We start from the raw sequence: 25970 nt of genomic DNA, 5'->3' as shown, positions 1-25970 counted from the left end.
GGATTAGAGCAATCCCATGGGATTGCCAGCAATCCACTGACATCACCATCGTTACCTTGAAATCCACCCAATCCTTCCTAATCCCACCTAATCCCATGATTTTTGCCCGGGACATGTTTGGATGAACAAATTGAAAAGGATTGGCTGGGCGTAATCCCGGGATTGACCAGGCGGGCCAAACATACTTGGTGGTAGATTCTGCATTCCACTGCAACAGCCATCATTGAATGCAATCCACCCTATTACAATCTAATCCCGTGGGACGGGCCTGTCCAAACACGCCCTTAGGAAGCCGATATTTATTGTGGCCTCCCTACCACGTGACATCATTTGAGTCCGTACAAGTGGGCACCACAGTTCAGTGGTCCAGAACATTGGCCCCACGTTGGACTGTCATACCTTGAAAACCAGTGGACGACCTTTTGATGGCTGGTAATCCGAGGGTTCTGGATAATCGCTTGTGCCAAACCAACGTTCTGGATAGCTGACTGTGGCCCCCAGCTCAAGTTGATATCCTTCAACAAATCAACGGTCCGTATAAACGAACGTGCGCTACACTTCTCGTCACTCAAACAACCAAGGCAGAGGTGGCGTCGATGACCGTATGGTCCGTTGTTTTATTCATGAGTTCCGTCCCAAAACCGACGGTCTGGAATGATCAAGGGCATCTGCGTAATTAATTACTACTCAGTAGGGCAGTTTCGAAGGATGTAATCTCCTGCATCTATTTAAAGAAGTGAGAGAGACAGGGCGGCCGGTGTTAAATGAGACAAAGGTGTTTGTTCATCACGATTTCTTAAATTGTGGTATCTCATCCACAGTAACCAGGGAATATTCGTGTGTCAATCGATACCGTTCAGATTAAAGGACCAACTATTAAAGGGATCATTAACGGACTACATCTACAGAAAGATCCAACCATCGAGTTGACGAGATGCCGCGACTTAAAATATGTGGTGAACTATTACGTATTTACTCCTTAAAAAATACGGGAGACGGAAAGACGACTCGCGCGCATCGAAGATTGGCACACTGCCCCAAAAAAACACAGTATTGACTTCCCGCCTGTAAATCAGGCCCATCCAATCCTAAGTGGGCCACATTTTTCAAGAGAAAACGCACTGATTGCCTGTGTTCCCGCGCTGACCACCCGACTAGGCCGCACCAGCGTATGAAAAGCACGCTTCACGTGTAATTGGCACGTGTGTTCCGGCTCCCACGCGAATCTACTGTAACTCCGTTGAAGGTCCGTGGGGCCCACCGTGATGTCTTTGTGGCATCAACTCCTTCCATCAGTTTCACCAGCTCATCTTAGGACACGAACCCAAAAATGAGGTAGATCCAAATTTCAAGTGGGCCACGCTACAGGAAAAAAAGTGAGGATTGAACACCACCATTGAAGCATTCTTATGGGCTACGCGTTCAATCTGCCATCCAAAACGTTCGTATGGTTACTTTTACGGGGATGAGCTGAAAAATAAAACATTTATCGGATCAACAAAACTTCTGTGGCCCCCACGAATGTTTCAATGGTGAGCGTTCAATCTCCACTGTTTCCTGTGACGTGGCTCGCTTCAATTTTACATCTTCCTCATTTTTTGAACCATCTCTTAAAATAATACACCAATACAGATGGACGGAGTGGATATCACACAAACATCAAAGTGGGCCCCACAGCATCCCCCTCCCCTATTCAAATTTCAATCTCCCCCGTGATTGTTCCTCTCTTCGCGCGAATCTCTCTAGTGAAGCCAAGAGGTCGGAGAAGTGTTTGCATAGGAGGGAGAGAGAGAGAGAGGGAGATGGGGTGAGTTGGGCCGTTGTTTTCGGGGGTGATGCTGCTGCTGTGGAATAGAAGGCACCTTCCAAAGGGTTCCGAGCGAGGAGACATGTTCTAATCTTTTCCTACACAAATACAACTCCTCCAAACTCCTTCCTACTTTACACCCAAAACTCCTAAAAAGGTATGGAACTCTCATTGGGAACTGCTATTTACACCCATTTTGGTATTTAAATAGTATACTGAAAAAGGTTAGTCTTGTATCTGTAATGAAAATATAGGGTGTTAATATCATACCACTTTGAAGACTTGTATTGGGATTTTTTTTTTCTTTTTTTTTTTTTAAATTATTTTTTCATTCATTGGATTTGGGTTTTTTTTTTTTTTTTTCTAACTTTTTTTTCATTGGTTTTGTGGAATTGGGTTTTAGTTGTAAGTTTTTTATTTTTTATGGAAGAGGGGTGTATTTGTTTTTTTTATTTTTTAAATTTATTGGATTTGGGGTTTTATTTATTTATTTATTATTATTATTCGTTTTTGTGAAATGGGTTTTAGGTGTAAGTTTTTTTTTTTTTTTTTAAAATAAAATTTATTATTGTTTTTTTTAATGGTATTTCATTGGTTTTTGGGAAATGGGTTTTAGTTGTAAGTTTTTTCATGGTTGAGGGGTGTATTTGAGAAGATGTTGTGTTTGAATATGAAAAGTTGGAAGTTATATTTACACCCATGATTGATGGGTATCCCCATTTCATTGGTAATTTTGGACTGTTGTATAACAGGAATAAGAAGCCGGGGGGGGGAACTATGGTTCCTTTTTTTTTATTTTTTTAAAATAAAAATTTATTTATTTATTATGATTGTTATGCAGTGATTTTCTTTCAATCATTTTCCTTTTCTTTTCTTCATTTAGTAAATTTTTTTTAATATTTTTTTTAATATTTTATTTTTGACTTCTTTTCCTGGCCATCCTGGGATGAGTTGTGTTTCAAATTTTCTGCAGTTGAGATGTAAACACATTTCTTGATTTGTTTTGCTCTTGTAATCGGTTATCGTGGGTTTTGCATTTTCTAGTTTTTTTTTTTTTTTTTTTAAATTTTATTTTACACACACACACGCACCCCACACACTCACGCTGGTGGAATTTCACCACCTATCGTGGGTTTTGCATTTTTTAGTTGCATTGCCTACTGGTTGATGGTTTGTTCAAGTCCATGTCACGAATGGTTTCCATCATCTTTGTAGAAGAAGACTGTCCATCCCCTATCCATGGCAGGCCGTACCTCTTGAAGTGGGTTGAGGACCATCCCTGGCCTATCCATGATGGGCCGCACTTGAAGTGGTTGTTGTCCCATTTGGTAGACTACAATTATTGTCCTTTACCCCAATAGTTTATCAAAGTCTTTGTTCCTAAATGTCTCGTAAGTGTTGGAATCTTGTTATGGCCTTATGGGTGCTTTTGTGTAGTACAATTCTAGATTAGAAATCTCTATAGAGATAAAGGTAAAAGCTATAGGAACACCATAAATAAAAAGTGTGAATGCATACATGCTGCCTATTTGGATGTATGCTAATACTTACAAATAAGTAGTTTATACTTACATATAAGTAGTTTTTTGTGTTTGGGCAACCTGGAAGTCTCTCACGGGAAAGTTGTTATGTATTCACTCTAAACAAAGCTTGGGAGTATGGAATCGTTCCAATATCTCATAATCACATAAGAAATCTTGGCACAAAATACATCATTGGGTTGAGATCATCTAGATGAACCTTTGACCTGATTCTTGGGCTAAACCAATCATCAAGTGGACTACAAAAGCGGGCCCACATATTCAGGATGGCTATAATGTGGAGTAGTAACTTAATATAAGCAACAAGAAAATTAAAAGTATTATCATAAATCCAAACATAAGTCTTAATTACCACAATCCACTACCAACAAATAAAGCACGTCAATAAAAATGTTTATTTGGTAATCATCTTCTCCAACTATATATGTTTCTAGCTAAGGTTCACTCAATTAAGGAACATCGACAAATGATTGATTGATCATTAACTCACACATCTCCATTGTAGCAAGATAATGTCAATTACATGAACCTTCTACAAGCAACTAAACAGAAAGAGGAAATAAAGGAACATAGAAGTTCATAAAAAAGAAATGCAAGAAACATGGAACCTTGACTATTCATTACACAAGATCTGAATATGAATTGACAGTGAGTGACCATTGTTATGACCTATGTAGCTAACCTATTAGCTACTTCGTTGGCGCCTTACACACCAAAGAGCAACCCACTCTTAAAGAAACAACAAGGGATCTGATTGTAGAAATTCCAGAGCATATGCACATGCATATGCATCCATGCATGCACGTATGCTCTTATGCTTTACATTAATCTCAAGGATATGCGAATTAAACATCCATGGTCCTGATTACACCTTGCTGCTGCAGCAGAGATGGAGAACGATTAGTACCTATAGCAATTGGTTACAGAAACAATCTTCCCACATCATAAATCTGATTATCCATTAATGGCCTTTGATGAAATGGGAGCAATACGGCTGCAAAATTTTCACAAATATAGGTCCTGCTGGAATTACATCATAATCAATTCAGGAATATTCTAGTTTTGAGAAATCTTTTTAGCTGGTGGTAACATGTAGGAGTATACGACTATTAAAGCCAGGGGAACATGCAATTCTCATCCTGTTTAGATGGGCAGTTTAGAAATCTAATCTGGACCAATCTGCTGGGCCCAACATATACGGGCCATGTCTAGCTAGGGCGCACCTGATAAATGGGTTGGGTTGGATTACATATTAGAATCACAGTGGAACCCACCTGGAAGTTTCAATGATGGTTATTCCCCTTCTCGATGTGACCCATTGTTCCCTTTGCTATGGCCAAAATGTGTTATGGGGTGGATGACACTCATAATGTTGAGCTCCACACAACTCATGTAAGGGGTCGTTTGGCACCATGGATTTGGGGGGATTTCAAATCCCTTGCCTGTTTGGCACAATAAAGGAACTGGGGATTTCAAATCGCCTCTTTGAGAGGGTTTGAAATCCAAGGTGGAAGCTAGGATTACATCTAAAATCCTCCCATGAGTCATGTGTAACATGTGTGTCATTAGGCTACTAATCTACTGGGCACGTGGCCCACTGATGATATCCCAAAACACAGATTATCAACTGTATCACTAAAATTACTTTAATAGAATGATCTGCGCAGTCCAAACATTGTTCATGTAAATCAATGGTTAAAAATCATTGGTTAGTCACTCGGATGTGATCCTATGCATATGGCCCATCCGAGACTTGGAATTTCATCGTTTTCGACCGAAGTATATATTTCGACGGGCTTATTACAATCATTGTGTCAATCATTACATACGTTTGCTAATTAGGGATATTAAAGTTGATTTAGTAATTAAATTCAAACCCCTATAAATATACTATGCATAGCCACTTTTGAATGACTGGGGATTCTGAATCCAGGGTGTCAAACACAATCGGAGGATTCCAAATCAAGGGTATTTCAAATCCATGGTGCCAAAGAAGGCCTAATGGACTGCTTGGACGACATTTACACATTAGGATGGGCCCCACAACTCTAGTGTATGGTAACTACCATAAGTCTTGACGCAATAGGAAATTTAAAAAATAATTGAAAAGGAGAAACGAGAAGAGGATGCCGACCTTGATGCTGCACCAGATGGAGAGAGCAGAGGAGCTTTTGTGCTACGATTCCATTTCCCCCCTTTATAGGGCTTCCATTCAACCATCCAGTAATGGCTGATGAATGAGACTTGCCTGATGGTTGTTGGTTGCTGTAATGGCTTCTCTATTGGTTGTAGGTGCTATAATGGCTTCTTTGGTGCTGCTCTGCTAGCTGTAGGTGCTTGAATGATCACTTTTCTGTAGTTGCTGTAAATGAGGTGCATTTCTCCCTCTACCACGAGATTCAGAATTTTCGAATGTTAGCTTTTGACTAAATGGAGGCAAAATCTCACACCTCCCCCATGTAACTTGCCTTGAAGTTTTGGTTGTAAGTCTCTTACAACTTACCGAACTTATAGGCATCCAAACAACCCCTTAGGTTGAAAATAGCTACTTACAACAACACTCCCACAATTCCAAGAAAAAGAGGACAAACAGAACAAGAAACATCAATACTTCCTGAACTTGAGTGTGTAGATCTATTTTGCACAGAATGGAGTTTGAACATGATATGGAGCACCCTATATTGTGTCCTATATTGGCAGCTGCCCTTTCATGATCCTACTTTGATTGCTTGCCATTCGGGGTGTGGTTTACTACCAGGCGCGATTGTGTTGGCTTGCTGATGTTGCTAATGTGGGCCTCTGCCATGGCTGGTTTAAGAACCTTGATATGATAATACAAATATATTAATCTGGATTAAGGAGGCTAATTGGTTCCCCTCTTTGAACCTTTATTTTCCTATTGATTTATGATTGAGGTCCTTGTGCCCCATTTATGATATTTGAAGTCTTGAGCTTTTGGTTGGGTCTTTAGCGTTCACTCGGTTCATTCATAATGGCAAGTTCTCACTGGGTATTAGTTTGCCCAGCAAAATATTGCATTTTAGGCTTCTAGTGCCATTACAAAAAATGAGAATGCTCACCTTGTCATTCAACGTTTGTGGGCAGGACAAGTATGGATGGTCTTTCATTTTCTTTAGGGTGTCTATTGATTTATCTTGCCTTGACTTGATATATTACCATCACTGTCATCATCATCTGAGCCTTATCCCAACTAATTGGGGTTAGCTATATGAATCTTGTTCCATCATTCCACCCTTTCACGAACCATATCCTTAGTTAAACGATAAATCATATCAAGTCTTTTCTTACTACCTCCACCCATGTCCGTTTGGGCATTCTTGTTGCTTTTTGAGAGCCTTCAACTTGAACTGACTCACGCCTTTTAACCAGTGCAGTTCCCTTTCTCTTTTATAACGTTCAACTTGAACCAACTCACTCCTAACCGGTGTGGTTATGGGCCTCTATTGCACATGTCCAAGCCATTTGAGTTTGCATTCCCTCATTTTATTACCTATCGGTGCTACCCCTAAGTTCCCTTGAATGTATTCATTTCTAATTCTATCCTTGTCTTGCAACTCATCCATCTCAACATCCTCATTTCCGCACCGCTTATCCTATAAACATGTTGTTCCTTAAGTGCCCAACATTCTGTCCCAAAAAGCATGGTTGATCTTATATATATCTTGTAGAACGTCCACAATTTTTTTAAAGGTATGGCTGGCACACTTTTCCAGTGCATTTCTAGTTTTGGATTGATATGATTGGCAAAACAGCATTTATAATGCCAATGCCAAATAACTGGGACAAGGCTTGGGGGGGGGGGGGGGGGGGAGATGGTCCCAGATACTTGTATTGATGGTTAAAGACCATTTGGAGCGAAGTCTTGATTATTTACCATCAGATATTTTGGACTATTGAATGGATGGTACAATGTAATCTAGATGACAAGACTGTTGACAATGGATAGAGACTGTTGCTGCATGACACATATCTAGTGATGGGTCATAACCGAGAAGCCCTTATTAGGGAGAGGTAGAGCATTCATGTGTGTGTTGCGTGCATATTGATTAGTGTCCATGTGGAATACGGAAAAATTGCTTTTATTAACCTACATTTAAGTCATTCAACTAGAGTGAAAGTCCTCATGGGCTGTATGCTAAGGTGGAAAACTACCTTGTATCTTGCGCAGACATGTAGTGTCAGGTTGGGAAAAGAAAAAGGAGAAAGAATCTCTCTTGTCAATCCTTTCCATGTACAACAACTAATATTGGTCACCACATAAATCCCATCTTAGTTTTGGATGTGACTTTGGTTGAACCCTGCTACACTGGCAAGGAGGTTTTTTCAGAGTGTGAAAGTCCTCTTGGGCTGTATGCTAAGGTTGAAAACTACCTTGTATCTTGCGCACACATGTAGTGTCAGGTTGGGAAAAGAAAAAGGAGAAAGAATCTCTCTTGTCAATCCTTTCCATGTACAACAACTAATATTGGTCACCACATAGATCCCATCTTAGTTTTGGATGTGACTTTGGCTCATTACATAACATCTTTTCATTGTTATTCTAATCAATAGTGATAGACGAGGATCTGATCGTATGCGATTTGATCAGTTTAAATTGCACAATCATAAAAAAACACCAAATTACTTGGCTTGATAGAACTTAAGCTTTCAAAGTGTTTGATCACTTTGGTTTGATAATTCTAACCATGTGATCTATGGCTCATAAGTCATAAACAACAGATGTTTGTAACAAATTGTCCCCATTCAAACGGTTAGGATCATCCAATTGGCGTGATTTTTGTAACATGGCTTGCTCCCATTGGTACTATTGAATGAACTGCCCCAATTGATGATTGGATGTGCCATGTGTCATTGGAAAATGTTTGCGGGCATTGCTAACGTCCCCATAAAGGTCAGGACATTAGCAAGACCTATATGTATGTGTTTGTGTGTGTGTGTATAAATGTATGTTTACACCATTAGTTTATGAGCTTGTGGTTGCTTGGTTGCCCAAAGCATGAACTGAAGTGGCAACAAATTCAAGTATGGGAGTGGGGAAGCATTTCTTTCAAAATGTTATCAAGTACAAATGGTTAGGAAGTGGGAGTGAGAGTGCGATGCGAAGTGGGAGTGGCACATCATTAGAAGGATCATGCAACCAAGTGCTTGCTTTGGAGGTAAAGATGTGCCTTTAGATTTTAAAGGTCCAGGGTTTGAGCCTTTCTTTTCACCTATCTTTTTGATAAATGGGTTAGGACTGGCCAGGCTTGGCTTGGTAATATCCTCTTTTGTCTGGCCTGGTAATTTTATAATGTGTCTTGGGTTGGGTTCATGCCTGAATTCTGGGCCCATTAAGTAAATATGTCAGGCTCAGGCTGCTCCTGACATGACCCAAATCTGACCCATCACCACCCTTGCAATGCCTACTGTTTTTTTTTTTTTTTTCCTTCAGAAAACTGATATCTGCAACAATACCAATATTTGAACCTTGGTTTGGGTCACCAAAAGATATTATTTTTGCTTTAGATTGCTGCTATCGTGCTTGCCTTTTCACTTGCTTCCTCATGATGCATTTGTAAAATCCCATAGGAGTCACCGGCTCACTGCCTGTTCGTCCAAATGTCACAAGATTGAAGTGAATTTTGAATTTTGACATTTTGTCCATTTAACAGGAAAAAACCCATTTTAAGTGCACTCTTGGACGTGCTGTCATGCTTCCCCAAACGGCCGTGTTGTAAAGTGGATGGCCTGCAAAAAGTTTTGGGTGTTATTTTCGGTGCTTTCCGGAACATAGTGGTATCCTTTCTGCTTCCTAAATCTTCACCGCTTGTTTCCTCTCATCTCTTTAAAGTGTTTGTAAAACTTAAACTCATGCACCATAATTTTATTGGGCTCTTAGGGGTTATTTTATCACCTCATTCTTTTGTAGTTAAACATGGGAGAGAGAAAAGTCACATATCTATTTCGGCATCAATGGGAGCTTTGTACATCGTCTCGTTATGCTTTGGAGACTTTTAATTACTCATCACTTGAATGGGGTTATTCATCCTTTTTTGGCGTGCCTTGTTTTCTTATGGTAATTGACTCGGGATCATTTTTTGTGTTGATACTTTCTACTAACGTCAAGCTGATCAGTCATTGTGCACTCTGACAGCATACTCGGCCTGTTTTGATAGCAAACTTGATCCATTTAATCCTCCTTGCTGCACCTTTAGGCTGTCCTCTTTTTAATTAATATCTAATTCCTCTGGATTAGATGGACTTGGACAGTTTTATTCAAGCTAAATCTCAATGGCAGCAATGAAAGTAACCAGGGCTTAAAAGTTTTGGTGGGCCATTTCACGGTGATGGGGGGAATTGATCTATTACTTGCAGCTATTTGTCCTCAGTACTGATATCTGACTCCTTCAATGTTGTTCAACAAAAATGTTGCGGTTAGCCTATATGGAGGATTGTGTATGTTTTTGATGGGATTATTGCATTGTATTCCTAGACACTTTTATTATCATTGAGGTCAAGTAAGACTTTTTCGGCGAGTCCTTACAGAGGTCTCTTTCATTTTCTGCTTGTTTGGTCTATGGCGGTATACTCGTTAAAACATTCACGTTCAAGTTCGATGGACAAGTTGCCCCCTTTGCCATAGGTGGTTAACATTTCTCTTTGCACTTAAAAAATTGTTTCCACTTTTTGGTGCACCTTGGTGCAACAAGTGTTCACTTCTTCCATTTTCTTCTATTGAAATGCTTTAGTTGTCTCTGAGATTGGAAGTTTGCATAACTTGATGTATTTGACCAGAGTCCTTTTGTTATTTTTAAGGATGAATATTATTAAACTGCCTGAAGGCAAAGCAGGAAAACAGAAAACAGAAAAATAAAATACAACACCCCAACCTGGTTTCAGGAATCCCACTCCCTTAACATGGAGATCACCTTATTGACAGAGAAAACTGAGTGGCATTTGTCCCTCAAGCATCTGTCATTTCTCTCCCACTGTGTGCACCATTAAACAGCTATCAAGGCCAGATGTGAATTCCTTTTGATGGAAGGAGAAGGATATCCTCCTTGCTAAGACAGAAGCAGCTCCCTCATAGATTGGCATAACCCAAAGAACCTTGAAAGCTGAAAGGATGTTACCCCACACCCCACCCCTTTCGTCATTGTTGTTTATTTAATATTGAAGGAATGTATCTTTGCTCAACTAGGAATCCAGTGTTTCATTGACTATAATTTGCCTTTTCTTGCCATGGATTCAAGATTGCAAATATTTAATTTAATTAAAATAAATATGAGGCCAGTGCAACTTAAGTAGTTATTTATTTATTTAGGAGCAAGCATTGATGACATTTCTTTTTATTGGTCAGCATTGATGACATTAGCAACACAAGAATTTTGGAACCTTCCTGAGCATCTGGAAGTTCTTTGCATTGTCATTGAGAGGCAACTTGGAGAAATTGGTACAAGGTTGTAAAGAATGCATAACACAGGCAAGAAAGAGCCAGATCAAAGTTCTGTCCATTCAGGGATTGCATACACGGCCAGTTGCCCATCATGGTGGAATGCAGCTGGGTCTCAGATTCCACAATCTTCATTTTCCAAGAGCTTGAACCTGAATTTGGACTCTCCAACACAACATTGTCACAACACGAAACAGTTGGGCCGTCAACTTCAAGACCAAGAATCATCCTCTACTCAGTCAACTGGTCAATCTCATCATGATGCGGTGAATGTAGGGGGAGGAAACTTGCATGGGCATTGCATTTCAGGACAGTCGGGTATGAGTTAATCTCTCTTCTGTAATAGAGAAAGTTGTATTAAGTTAGATTCTCTTTATTGCTTCTTGAGGTGCATATGCATCTTGCTCTTTAAAAAAAAATAAATTAAAAAAGAAGATAAAAAGATTAAAAACCTTACCTGTGTCCTCTCTAGGACTGTGGAAAGCTGTAAAATGGTTGGTGTGCTCATATATCTCAGTTGGTTTGGACTAATGCTCTCTCAGATATATAAGGTATTATACAATCTTCAGGCTGATAATTTTTACAGTACGTTTGGTTTTTCAGTTTGTGCAAGTAGGGGTCTCTACTCATGGCTCAGTGGTATACACTGTGTTTCTACTCTGAGGTCATGGGTTAGAGAACCCATGTGTGTGTGGGGGTGTAAGATTATGTGTGTTTCTCACCTTTCAAAAAAGAAAAAGAAAAAGGGTAGGGACCATGGTTTATTAATCCAGACCATTGGTCTAGTGTGGACCTCAATCGAGATTGTCATGCACTGAAAATGCTCAGATTTGAAGTTCCTAGCAACATAGAATATTTAGCCATTATCCTGTTGAATGTCAACCATTGACATGTTATTTTTCTTAACTGTTTATTTGTTGGGCCACCTATCGAAGCGTTAGGATTGTTCCATCTGGGAGATTATTAGTGCAGGCCAGCTGTAGAGTGGACCATGGGCTGCACCTGTAAAAACTGAAAGCCAAACAGTACCATACAAATGTTCAGCCTATGCATTGTATAATTTCTCTTGGTCTCTCTGTGTGCAGTTGCAACTGGTCTGAAGCATTTTTTCTTTATCGAACAAAAAATAAAATAAAAAGATTGAACAAAAGGAACAAATGGAAAAAATGACAGGAAGGATCCATTAAAACAATGGGAAAGAGTCCCCTGTATAAACGCAGTTCTATGGACCTGTTCCCTAGCCAATGAAATGTCCATACAAATTTTCTTGGAATTTGACTATATACAATCTCCTATTTCACGAACACAATTACAAAACATTCAAAATTTAAGATAGCTTCCAAGAAGGATAGCACTTTTCAATCCCTAAGTTGTAGTATTCCTACAGTCCTCGTCTATCCTACATATGCATGATGATCCATCCATCCAACAATCCTACTTGAAGAAAACAAAACATGGGGCGCATCTCATCATTGGTCTGGTACTGGATGTAGCTTTCCCCCTAGGCAAGATGCCTAATATTTACCCTGGTTTGGTAGTTGAGGATCGAGATACTATCAGTCAACAAATTAAAGCGACTTGTGAGGTATAACAATTATTAGGCAGATCCATAATGAAAAAGGTGTTTGTGATTGTTCCAAAAGTAATGAAACAAAGATACGGTAGAAATAAGACAATTATTGTATGTGGTCTATACAATGTTAGATGCAGAGGCGCATAATAGATCTATATGAACATTAAGAGTTGTCCCGTAATAAAATCAGTTGATGCTGATATCTCATTCTCAATTCCTTCTTCCATAACTTGAGCTCGGACAAGGAAGAAGATTGCTTGGTGACCCGATGTGGCGGGATTCAACTTGGCCACGAGCCCTGTTAGAGATGGGCCCCGGTTGAGTACGTATTTAACAAAACAACTTTCAAACATGCTTTGCATGGGCCCCATCTCTAACAATGACACATGGTCCAATCAAATCCAGCCACGTCAAGTCATCAGACAATCCGCATCCCATATGGAGAACGTGGTTATAAATTTGTTGATATCTTAGATTTGTAAGCAATAGGATCTGTCGATGCCATCGGAAAAATCCAAAAAATCCATGTTTTGTTGTTGAAACGTTTTGGTGTTTTACTCGATGTCATCGAAGGTGTTCGATGCCATCAACAGATCGTCGATGCCATCGAGCGAGCGTGCGCGCAAAATTGCATTAAGTGCGGGATTTGTTTCCTATTTCAATTGTGATACTATGTTATGCTATATATAGCGGGCGTAATTGGGATTTGAGAAGTAGTAGAGGAGTTCTAGGCTTTCTAATTTGTTCCTAAGGGTTTCTAGGGCATAGCTTGGGTTTGTGGAGTAGATTCGAGGCTTGTTCGAATCGGTAATCTCTTTCTCTTGTAATTTCTGCTTTCATAGTGCAGTACTCGCTGCTTTTTGCCGTGGTTTTTTCCTGAAATGGTTTTTCCTTTGCTTGATTCGTCTCTGTGTGCTTCCTCGGTTCCCCAACAAGAAATACATAATAGAATGTGGTTGGGCAATCCGTATGCCTTACGGAGAATGGTTGGACTTGAAAAATTCACTCAGTGAATAGGTAAATGATTGAATCAAATTTGGTTGGATGGTACTAACGAAATCAATTGCTAGCTACATTTCTTATTGAATTAACTGATCAAGTTGTGATCAAACATTTATTTTGATACGATAATATTCATAAAAAGTATCGACGTATTTTGCTTTATTATTATTATGGGAATGCATCCTACTACTTTTGGTCCTAGGGTTTCCACACTAAAAGACAAAACCTGGGGCGCATTTCAAATCATTGGTCTAGTATTGGATGTAACTTTTCCCTTGGGCAAGATGCCTAATATTTACAACGATTTGGTAGTAAGGAGTTGACATACTGTCGGTTAGCAAATTAATGTCACTTGAGGTACAACACTTATGAGGTAGATCCTTAATACAAAAAAGTGTTTGTGATTGTTCTAGAAGTAATGAAACAAAAGATATGGTAGAACTAAGACAATTATTGGATTAGGTCTATCAATGTTAGATATAGGGGCGCATAATAGATCGATATGAACATCAAGAGCTATCCCATAATAAAACTAGCTGATGTTGATACCTCCTCCTCGGTTCCTTCTTCCATAACCCTGGCTCGGACATGGAAGAGATTGGAGGGCCCTATGGAGGGAAGCGGATTGCTTGGTGACCCCACATGGCGGATTTGATTAGGCCACAAGCCGTAGTCAGAGATGGGGCTTGGTTGAGTACATACTTGACCGAATAACTTTTAAACATTCTTTGCATGTGCCCCATCTCTAGCGGCAACACTTGGGTCAATCAAATCCCACCACGTCGGGTCATCGGGGTCATTGGGCAATTCGCGTCCCTTATGGAGAATGTGGTTTGAAATGCATAATAGAATGTGGTCAGGCAATCCACATCCCCTAAGGAGAATTGGTTGGACTTGAAAAATTCACTCAGTGAATGGGTAAATGATCGAATTTCAGTTGGATGGTACTAACGAAATCAAGCGCTAGCACCCATTTCTTATTGAATTAATTGATCTTAGACATTTATTTTCGATTCGGTAATATTCGTAAAAGAATTCGACATATTTCAATTTATTATTATTATGAGAATATATCCTACTATTTTTTGTCTTGGGGTTTCCACACTTGAAGAAAAAAAACCTGGGGTGCATCTCAAATCATTGGTCCAATACTGGGTGTAGCTTTTCCCTTGGGCAAGATGCCTAATATTTACAATGCTTTGATAGTTAAGGGTAGAGATGCTATCCGTTAGCAAGTTAGAACTAAGATGGTTATTGTATGAGGTCTATCCAATGTTAGATGTAGAGGCACATAATAGTTCTATATGAACATCAAGAGCTGTCTCGTAATGCTGATACCTCCCTCTTGGGTCCTTCTTCCACTATAGAGGGAAGCAGGTTGCTTGATGACTAGACATGGCGGGATTTGATTGGGCCACAAGCCACTATAAGGGATGGGCCTCGGTCAAATACGTACTTGATCGAACAATTTTCAAACATGCTTTGCATGAGCCCCATCTCCAACAGTGGCACGTGGCCCAATCAAATCCCGCCATATCGGGTCGCTAGGCAATTTCCGTCCCATATGGAGAATGTGGTTAGAAATACATAATAGAGTCTGACCACAATGATCGAATTTATTGTCTTCATGCATAAGGATAAATAGATTACCTAGTAGAAAAGATTTCAAACAAAAGATACTGTAGAAATATGACAATTATTACATGAGGTCTATCCAATATTAGATGTCCCGTAATAAAATTAGTTGATGCTGATACCTCCTTGGTTCATTCTTCCATAACTCGAGCTTTGACAAGGAAGAGATAAGAGGTAAGCGGATTGCCTGGTGACCTGGCATGTAGGATTTGATTGGGTCACGAGCTGTTATTAGAGATGGGGCCCAGTCAAGTACGTTTTTGACCAAACAACTTTGTAACGTGCTTTGCATGGGCCTCATCTCTAACATGGCATGTGGCCCAACCAAATCCCGATTCATTGGGTCACCGGGATATCCTGGGTGACCGGGTCACCAGGCAATCTGTGTCGCCTATGGAGATTGTGGTCAGACATACCTAATAGAGTCCGACTACAAGAATAAGAACTGAATTTACGATCTTCATACAGAAGGATAAATATATTACCTAATAGAAAAGACTTCTACCCCCACCCGAAAGGTGTCACAAAACCTTCCTTTTTTTAAAAAGAAAAAAATAAAAAATTGTAATTTCTCAATTATTATATGTTGATTTTTGAACTTTCCATATATAGAAATAGGTAGAGTGGAAATGACATCTCTTATGTCAATGATATTTTTTCAATTGAATAACATCCGGTCTGCAAATATAACCCATCCCACGTGACATATGCACAACATCAAACCCATCCATCAAATGTGTCACCTCATGAAACCTATAGGGCCCAAAAATCAACCCAATGCAAAATTAGGGTGGGCCACAATGAAGGGAACAAGGTGCACGGGGACACCCACACTTGATTATCACCGGAGCCCACCTGAGTTGCAAAACAGCCTATTTTTGGCCTGACCCTTAGTTCAAGTCAGATAAAGGGTATGTATGGCCCGAATTTCATATAAGCCACATGGTGGGATGGCTCTCGTGAGGTTCTCACGGGTTTTCATGAGAACTAGTTCTTATGTGATTCTCTCTCTCTCTCTCTCTCTCTCTCTCTCTCTCTCTCTCTCTCCACATATTTGTTTGAGTGTTTGCTTCCTGCTTTCTTCTGACCCATTTCGCTTTCACTATATGTGGCTATTCTGCTTCCCTTAGGAAATGATGAGACTTATGGGAAGCGGCCCAATGCTGATGGACATGTGAAGTCGGTTCTTTCACTGGGAGGTCCTGATCTTGGATTCCCACGGTCGCAGGTTGACCATAGCCAGTCAGTTGTAAGTCCATGCATCAAGCTGAGACTGCCTTTACCTGAATCATGCCTTCTGCCTGTGTCTTCTTCTAGGTGTGCTTTGTATGGCTAATCCCTCTTCTGTTTTCCTTTACAGGCTCGGTTCCCGTATGCTTATGTAGATCCATACTACTGTGGGATAATGGCATCTTATGGACCACAAGCTATTGTAAGCGCCTCTTAAGAATCTTGGCTTCTTAAATATTTAATTATAGAAATGATTGCACAAAATGGGATAAATATAGAGGTTTGCTAAGTCTACATGTGTATAGTCTTGCCCATCTACATGCCAGCACATGTTCCAGTATGTCACACATGAAATATCTGACCGGTCCATTAAGTGGGATATGGTGTTGATATTGTGGCCCGATGATCTAGCAGGCCAATTTTCTTATGGGTTTCAGTGTATGAAAGAAATGGATAGATAAAATAAGTTTTTACCTCGCCCTCCATTTGTTTTGTACAATGTGGCTCACCTGATGAGTTAACATGCATGATTTTGGGGCTGGGAATCTACACTATCCCACCTGATAGACTGGTATGATCTTTCATGTGTTCCATATTGGCATGTGTGCTGATGCATCAATGGATCATGTTATACAACCACGTGCGCCTCAATTACAGACATGATATGGTCTTGGTTTCCTCCTTGAATTGAGTGGGTTTCCTAACTTGAATAAAAATCATTACATAGGTCTGATGGTGACATAAATATTTCGATGGTCAGATCAAGCATGAATGGTCAGATCTGATTTTCAAATGGACCGATGCTTAGTTGCAGGATCCTTCTAACTAGGTCATGCTCCCGCTTCAAATGCTTCATACTTGCCCGCCTGCTTCCGCTTCTTGGTGTTAAATACTTGATTAATACTTAATAGTATTTTGAAACAGACGCTTTCCTGTATTTGCACCTGAATTTGTTGCTGCTTTGCTCATGGTTCTTCCAAATATGGTCTGGCGCAATGTCCAGTGTCCACATCTTAAATATTGATGGTTAGATCGGGCATTCGGGCTTGTGATTGTTTCATGAAAGGGGCTGTCAGGATGTCAACATCCTTATATTGAATATGAATGGACAGATTGGGCATCTGGGCTTATGATATTCACGTCAAAGAGGGCCAACAAGATGTCCAAATTGGATGTCAGGGCTTATGGTATTCCCATCAAAAGCGGCTGTCAGGATTTCTAGCTGTCTTGTCTTGAATAGGTTAGATCGGACATCAGGGCTTATATAGGTATATGACTATCTGGAATTTGAACAGTCAGATCTTAGCATGTTTGCATGTGAATTTGGGCATCATGAGGCTGATTAGGAAGTAGGAAGTGGGTGGTCATGAGACCAACTCTTCCCCTAAAGAAAGAAGGGCATGCCTTCATTTCTCACACAAAGGAAAATGATCCACCCAATGACTAGAGCTGTACATGAGCAGAGTTAGCTCGGTAGCTCGCTCGACTCGACTCGACTCGAAAAAGCTTGACTCGACTCGGATCGAAGCTGAGTTCGAACCGAGTTGAGCTGGTTTTTGGAGCTCGGAATGAGTTCAAGCTGAGTTCGATCTTGCCCCAGCTCGACTCGAATATTGCTCGAACTCGGCTCGACTCGGTACAAGGTATATATACCCTTCAAAAAAAAAAAAAAAAAACCCTATCCCCTTTTTCAAAATACATCCCGTCCGCACGACCCTAACCTTACCCCACCTCTTCCTCCCCCTCTTCCTCCCTTTCTGTCAGTCCGGCCGGCGAAGCTCCTCCCCCCCTCCCTCTCTCTCTGCTCTCTCACTCTCCCTCATCCTCCCTTACCCGCATGGCCGCATCGACGCACGGCCTTCTTCCTCCCTCTCTGTCAGTCCGGCCGGCGAAGCTCCTCCTTCTCTCTCTCTCTCTCTCTCTCTCTCTCTCTCTCTACTCTCTCCCTCATCCTCCCTTACCAGCACGGCCGCACCGACGCATAGCCGTCTTCCTCCCTCTCTTCCTCCCTTTCAAACACGGCTCAAACTTAGCCAAGCTGAGCACGAGCTGTTGTTCCGAGCTCGAAGGCTGAGCCGAGCACGAGCTGGGCAAAGCGCGGTTCAGCTCGACTCGTGTACACCTCTACCAATGACATAGCCTTCTCCAAGTCATCTCTCCTCCTGAATGGGAAATGAACCTCTCCCAAAATAAATTTGTAAAGAGCCCCAATGGAATCATGCTCCCTTTCAATTACTTTGACTATCAAGACGCATTGGAATATGACCTACTACGAAACTCCAATAAATCTCATTCTTGGTTCATAAGTTATAACAAAAAATTCTCAAACAATTCCTGCTTGGTTCCTAGACTAAGGGTGGATTATTTATGGTCCACAACATACTATTATTCCTGAACGATGTCTCTCTCAATTGCAAATTAAGGCCTCTCCCCAAGCTCCCCCGTCAATGAAGTAAACCATGGAATTTTTCATCAAACATTCTCCCTTGGATCATTCACTGGGAATATCAAATTAAGCGTAACCCAGCTACTTCTACCCCCTCTTCATACTGGATAATCTTTGGTAAATGGTGGAACAAGTTTGATATCCCTTCTTAAAAAATCAAACTTCACCTCGGTCACCCATCGCACTCCCAACCAGTTCTGGTCCCTCCAAAATCCTTCAAAGAAGCAGCCCTTGCTGACTTTAATACACAGATCCAGCAAGACCCCCTCAAGGAAATTAATAGGCTCTGTGAAGAAGTAACTCTTCTCAAAGATCAAGCTTTATGCAGCCAAGCCGGATCTGCTCAGAAACATTCTGATGAAGGCTCAACAACTCCTTCAGGATCAAACATGTTTTAATGAAGCCATTTAGCCGTCGATCTGGTCAAAAGATATCAATCAAGCTGCAAAGCCAACACCGGCAAGCACTGCTTTCGTCAATTCTAATCCATGAAGCACATTGAAGAAGCCAAACTCTGTTGGAGAGCATACTTTGTTGCTCCTACCAACTCATGAGGATGGTGAAGTCTTCAATCTCGTCCTCCTGCCTACTCATGAGGATGGGCGCCATTAATTGCAATCATCTTCTGTAATTAATGGTATTTGGTTATTAGTACTCTCCATCTTCTTTAAAAGAATGGACTGAAAATAATAGTTTTTGGGTGTTTATATTATGGAAGAATAGACTCCCACTTGCTTCTAAATTGATTATGATAGGTTCTATTGTCAATATTGTCAATCTGGGTCATGATTGCATCGGACTCATTGGTTGCTCATAACTTCTAACAGTTATTGCGGTCAAATGATCCTAAGCATTGATCAATGGTCAATAAAATGGATAGTTCAATTCATTTTTTTGACAAAAAAGTACAAACATGGATCTAGACCAGTCATCATGTTCGTTCCACCTTTGCTCGATGCCATGACTTGAGAATCTCTTCTCATTGATTTTACAGTTACATCTATCCAATCATATGGGGTGGTAGGAGGGTGGTTCCCCTTATTAAGGGGTTCGGGTTGCAGAAATCAGTGATTGAAGCGGCAGATTCATTCATAAGGGAAATCCTTTTCAAGCAAGGGGAGGGCTCGTGCATGATGTTTTGGATGGAAAAATGGTATGGGGACAACCCGCTTCGCATGGCATTCCCAGGCTGTTTAGGATAGCGGTTGCTTGTGATGGTTCCATATCTCATTGTGTTAGAGTTGGTAGGAGCATACATTTGTGCCCCAAGATCTTGTAGAAACCTTTCGGTGGACGAGATCAAAGATTTCACCATCCTCATGGGGACCACATTAATCTTATCTGGAAAGACAATGCCCCTCCCCTTGTTCTTGCGTGTTTTTGGTTGGTGGGCAAAAAATGAGGTTCTTGCCATGGACAACCTTAAGAAGTGAAGTCTTTTTTTTTTATGATGATTTTATTAGAAAGCTGCGAGCAAATAACTGGCGGCAAAGAATACAAAAGAATACTTGCCAGCGGCCAGGGACCAGGGCTTAGACCTGAGAACAACTAAATTTTATCCAATCAGAAAGCAACTTTAAGACTGCCTCTGCCACAGACTCAACCGATTGAGGGGAATCCCAGAAGCACCTACTATTTCTTTCACCCCAAATTGACCACCACACAGCCGGCAGCGACAGGAGCCAGCTAGAATGGTCTTTGTTCCCCTTGTTACCCCATGCAACGTCCAAAGGAGATCCCAAACTGAACCTGGCATAACCCAATGCACCTCGAAAGCAGCTAGGACATGGTGAAAGGGGCATAATTGGTGAAGGGTCATAACCCAAGTGATCAATGGTTTCTGCATCTTGCTTGCACACACAACACATGTTTAGAATAGGCGAGATCTCTTTTAGGAAGTGAAGTCTTTACAGTACGAATGGCTGCATCATGTGTCTTGAACGGGTGCATCATGTGTCTTAAGGATGCAGAATTGGTGAATCACTTTTTTCTTTCATAGTTCTTATGTGCAATCCATATAAAGGAAATTTCTTTCCATATTTGCAGAGGATATTGGGGCTTTCCTTAGGGCTTGGATTGGTTGCGGGAAGGGATGCAAGAAAGGGAAAATTATGTGGTGTTTATCTTTATGCGCAGTTAGGGTTGGATAATACGGACATGGATTTGGAGATCATCTAAAGAAGTTGTATAAAAGTGAAATACGAATGTAATCCAAGGAAGTCGGATAGTCAGGTAATCGGATATCTGACTAATATTTAAATAAAAACAACTAAAAAAGTTAAATACCTAATACAATTAGAAAAATATTTTCAACATGGATAAATACCTAATAAACTAGTAAAAAATTGCAATTTCGATAACATAATTACCTAATATAAACCTAAATCCCAGCGCATTTAAATTAAAAGATTTAGCAACTTTAATAATATATAGTCAGTCATTAGCAACGACCACCATAACAACCTCATCATCGAAGTCGGTGTCAGCAACGACAAAGAATTTAATATATCATAGCCTGTGTTGTCAAAATCGTTATCGTATTGGAAATCGTAAGGTTTGAATTGTATCGAAACGCAAATCATATCGTAAATCGTGAATTTTTTCTTATAATTCTTTTAAATATATGAAAATATAAATAAATAAATAAAACTTAAAAACTCAACAATCATCCTTTTGCCATCAACATGCACATTGTAATACCACGTCATGATAGTTTTAAAGGATTCTATGTTTTCTTCTTCTCTTTTGTCTTTCAAGAAATTTTTCTTAAAAAGCATACAAGGATACTTTAATAATTTATGTTCTTGTTACCTTTAAAAAAAAAATGCATAATCACGTTGGAAAAGCAACATTTAATTTTGTAGACTGACGAAAATAGATATTTTGATTTATAACCACCATTCCACAGTATATACAACTCAACATGATCGTAACCATCGATAAAAACATTCTAGATAAGTCATACATCAATTTTGGTGTTTTGGCCAGTTAAGAAGTAATAAATCATTAAAAAAAGCTCTATGATTTAACATTGAAGAGAATATATAGCATCTAATCTCTTATTAAAAAACCAAATAAAATAATTTACCTTTTCTAAACAATTCCTCTTCTTCTTCTTCTTATTTTATTTTTATTATTATTCTTAAAGCCCCTGCTAATTTAATAATATAAAATGAAAGCCAGGTGAAGCTTAAAATAGAAGAAAACAAGTATAATATGTATCATAAATCAGGATTTGAATCCTAAATCGTAGGATTCAAATCATAAAATCGTAGGATTCATATAAAAAAGGATTCAAAAGGTGGGATTCAAATTGTTTTTGCTTAAGATTCGACTATGATCATATGTTAGGTTTAATATTTTAGTTAAAATATTTTTAATTGGATAAATTACGAAAATACCATTGCGTAAGGTGGATATGGATATGATAATGCTTAGAAGTTGGGTAATCAGGACAAAAATCTGAATCCGAAAAGGATTTTCTTGGGTCAGATATTTCGGGTTTTCGGGCAAATGAATACCCATTGACAGTCTCATGCCTAGTGCTTGGGTGGTTTGGCTTGATCAAAACAGTTGAGTTTGGTTTGGCTCGATCAAAACAGTCGAGTTTGGTTTGGCTTGATCAAAACATTGAATGGGTCAGTATAGTCAATGTATTTGGGGATTTTTTTGGCTCTTTGTAAGAGGCCTCTTTTTTATTTATATTTATATTTTTCCTTTTGTCTTTGGATTATGCCTTGTCATCCCTTTTGTTTTAATGAATTGTTATGATCCTTAAAAAAAATAATCAATGGCCAACTTAATGGACAGTCTAGATCATTTGTGACAAAAAGAATTGATCATGAATGTGAAGAGTCCACAAGGTGGCCCTATAAAATGATCTAAACATCGATCAATGTTCAATAAAATGGAAGGTTTAATTCATTTTTGACAAAAAAGGACCAAACATGCATGAAGACTGTCGTCCATCATGTGCGCCTTCCACCTTTGCTTCAGCTGGTGACTTGAGAATCTATTTTATTTAACAATTATGTCTATCCAATCATTGGCCAACAAAATGGATGGTCTTGATCATTTATGGAAAGAATTTAATCATGGATGTGGATTGTCCACAAGGTGGCCCCACCTGACTCTTCATGCCTCAAAAGAATCACTTTGATCTATTGATGCTGGCCACCAATCAAATATCCAAAAGAAGTGGATGGTTGAAATCATTTCTGATGAAAAAATGTTTAATCTTGGGAGTTTCCATGTTCTTGGCCCCACTTGTAGTTCCCCGTTCTGCTCTAGAATCACTTCAATATGATGATCCTAACCACTTTGATCTTATAATCCTAACCATCTGATCAATTGGCAACATAATGGATGGTCCGGATCATTTATGATAAAATAGTGTCTGATCATGGATTTGACTGACTTATGGGCCCCACCTCTACTTTCCCATTTCTCTCAAGAATTGTTTTAATCTAATTGTCTTAGCCATCCAGTCAGTGGCCAACAAAGTAAATAGTCTATATCATTTATGACAAGTCTAAACATTGATCTGGACTGATCATTTTGTGGGCTCTGCCTTGGATATCCCTTTTACTCTCAAGAATCACTTTGATTTGATGATCTTAGCCATCCGATCAATGCTTAACAAAATGGACTATCCAAATCATTTATGACAAAAAACCTGCTGATCATGGATCTAAAATGTTGATTTGTGGACCCTACGGCTGATTTGTTGTTCTCCCCTAGTTCACTTTGATATGCTGATCTTTAGTCATCTTATCAACGGCACCAAAATGGATGGTCTAGATCATTAATGACAAAAACATCTTCATTGATCTAGATTGCCCCTCTTGTGGGTCCCACCTCCACTTCCATTGTTCCTTGCAAGAATTACTTCGAACTGATAATCCTAACCATTTGATCCATGGACAAACAAACTTGATGGTCTAGGTAAATGATGATAAGTATGTAATCATGGTTCTGAACTGTTAATCATGTGGGACCCACCTCCGATTCCCTTTGCTCTTAAGAATCACTTGGTTCCTCCCAACCATCCAATCAGTGGCTAACAAAATAGGCTGTCCTATAGGGAGCTACCCCCCTTTCTGTGGACCCCCCCTTCTATGAAGCCCAAAAAGCATAAAGATAACATTCTTACAAATCTTTAATCAAGATGCCTCGACTATTACATTGATTTCAAATGTCAAATCAATCTAATCTAAGATAGAAACACCCTAATCACAGAGACTTGGCAATGATCCTCAAAATCTTTAGGCCCCCATTGGGTCTTCTGAGCTTGTGTTTGGGTCATGTATGAGTCAGGTCCGTGTCGGGTAGGGCATCTAATCGATCAGGGATGGATTAGATCTCACACCAATGTAAGTCGGGTCTCTTATACATGTGTGTGGACTTAGCAAACCTCCGTTCGATGTGTTAGAATCACACACACACACACACAAACACAGGGTACGAGTACACCAAAACTGACTCAGACCTGACATGTTGACAGCCTAGGATTGATCTTCATGTGAAAAATAAATAAAAACAAATCATGATAAATAAAAGCAAATCATAATAATCAATTAAAAAAAAGGCCTGAAAAATTCCATAACAGTTGTGGATTGATCTCATGCATGAATAGATTTAGATTCAAAATGATCAAACACGTTTGTTTGAAAATGGAACATCGATCGGCCTTTTCATGATGTGGGACCCACCTGATACTTGTCTTGGCCTGATTTTTTGTCAAATGGAATCTGGTGGGGCCCACCTGATGAATGGCTTGGATCTTGTGTGTTTTCTAGTGGCTTGCTGCATGTGGATGTGTTTCTTGTAACAATTCTCTTGTATTGCACCCTTTGTTTATATTGTTTTATTGGACCTGTGACCAGATTCATCCCCAAATGTTGGGAATGGCTACTGCACGTGTGCCGCTCCCTCTCAACCTTGAAGAGGATGGTCCGATTTATGTCAATGCAAAACAATACCGGGGAATCATCAGGCGGAGAATGTTACGTGCCAAGCTAGAGGCTCAGAGTAAACTGATCAAAGATAGAAAAGTATGTTACTGAACAGATCCGTCCCTCACATGCCAATGTTTCATGTATGTGCAAGATCCGGCCCGTCCGTTAGGTGGGCGCCCTTGTGAATGTGCCATCACCAGGAATTCATGCTGGTCAAGTCATCAGGCCGGCCACCTGCATGAACCACTGGATTGCATCGGTGCATATCCGCGGCCCACATCAGGGACAGTCCATCTTATATTAAACAATGGGGCCCAGTGGATGACTGGTGCGGGTCTTGTGAATGTACTGCCTATTCTCTCATTATTTTTCTCGTTGATTTCTAACTGTGATTATATGCAGCCATACCTTCATGAGTCTAGGCATCGTCATGCGATCAACCGACCGAGGGGATCCGGTGGACGGTTCCTCAACACAAAGAAGCTCCAGCAATCAAAGCTAACTCCAACCACCACCACTGACAGCCATAACCTCTCTGATCCCGTCCTTCAGCTGGGTGGGATCCTTGAATCAGACGTCCTGCGCTCGGAAAACAGCAATACTGGCGCCTCAGCTACCTGCTCGGACGTAACGAGCGTCTCGAACAATGATGACATCATTCAGCGGACCGATCTGGGCCACCCCACCTTCCCTCCCCACATGGGTGGCGGCGGTATTACCTGTAATGGGTCCCACCATCTGTTTCCCATCAATCGATGAGAGATGGGTGGCTGCCCGCTTGCCAGGCCGCAAGAACATGTTGGACACATGAGGTGTTTATGGTGTTTCCTGTCAGATCGAAGAAGCATCTCTGGTGTTTCATGGCAATTCATCCTTGGCTCTTTTCCATTTCTGTGGCCTTAAAAACGTCTCATATTTTAAGCTCTTCTTTGTTGAAAACTGGAATGGAAAGTTTAGAAACTAAGAACAGAAAAAACTACTTTCCCTTTTTACTCTGTTAGTTGATAGGATTATGGGATTTGAATCTTGAAATTGGATTATGGGATTTGAATCTTGAAATTGGATTTGTAATCAACGGTGCTGATTCGATTGGTTTGCTCCAATGGTTTAGATTTTACAGGTTGCTCTGTTTTTGAGCCACACTCAGTTTGCAATGGGCCCACCGTTCCGACGGTTTGGATTGAGCTACCGGTGTACCAGGTATGGTGCATTGTATTGGAACCATGGGACGGCCTATGGCACTTGGTTCAAAATAGTCAATGGGTCAGATGATCCCAGCCATCTAACCATCGATGTGTGAATGGTTTTGGTTTTAAAAACATGTAC

The 25970-nt window shown here is 40.2% G+C and overlaps 1 protein-coding gene across 3 annotated transcripts; it reads left to right on the top strand.

Moving 5' to 3' along the window:
- Positions 1-1784: 1784 nt before the first annotated feature.
- LOC131226793 (nuclear transcription factor Y subunit A-3-like) lies at positions 1785-25719 on the top strand. Of its 3 annotated transcripts, XM_058222519.1 has the most exons (7): positions 1787-1964; positions 9021-9144; positions 10709-11119; positions 16142-16260; positions 16372-16443; positions 24573-24740; positions 25047-25719. In XM_058222519.1, the coding sequence occupies exons 3-7, from the start codon at positions 10819-10821 to the stop codon at positions 25401-25403; spliced, it is 1017 nt and encodes a 338-aa protein (XP_058078502.1). In that variant the 5' UTR covers positions 1787-1964; positions 9021-9144; positions 10709-10818; the 3' UTR covers positions 25404-25719. The 3 variants fall into 3 exon arrangements, with proteins under 3 accessions (XP_058078503.1, XP_058078502.1, XP_058078501.1); XM_058222518.1 differs by lacking the exon at positions 9021-9144; XM_058222520.1 differs by lacking the exons at positions 9021-9144; positions 24573-24740 and having other exon boundaries at positions 1785-1964.
- The last annotated feature ends 251 nt before the right edge of the window (positions 25720-25970 follow it).

Source organism: Magnolia sinica, chromosome 15 (genome assembly GCF_029962835.1).
Source record: "Magnolia sinica isolate HGM2019 chromosome 15, MsV1, whole genome shotgun sequence".
NCBI lineage: Eukaryota > Viridiplantae > Streptophyta > Magnoliopsida > Magnoliales > Magnoliaceae > Magnolia > Magnolia sinica.
The sequence above is the reverse complement of the archived record's forward strand: the minus strand, read 5'-3'. Positions and strand labels throughout refer to the sequence as shown.

Coding starts and splice junctions, on each gene's coding strand:
- LOC131226793 (XM_058222518.1), top strand. CDS start 10,819: ATGCATAACACAGGCAAGAAAGAGCCAGATCAAAGTTCTGTCCATTCA. Junction 11,120..16,141: donor TTGCATTTCAGGACAGTCGG/GTATGAGTTAAT, acceptor TGCTTCCCTTAG/GAAATGATGAGACTTATGGG. Junction 24,741..25,046: donor AACTGATCAAAGATAGAAAA/GTATGTTACTGA, acceptor GATTATATGCAG/CCATACCTTCATGAGTCTAG.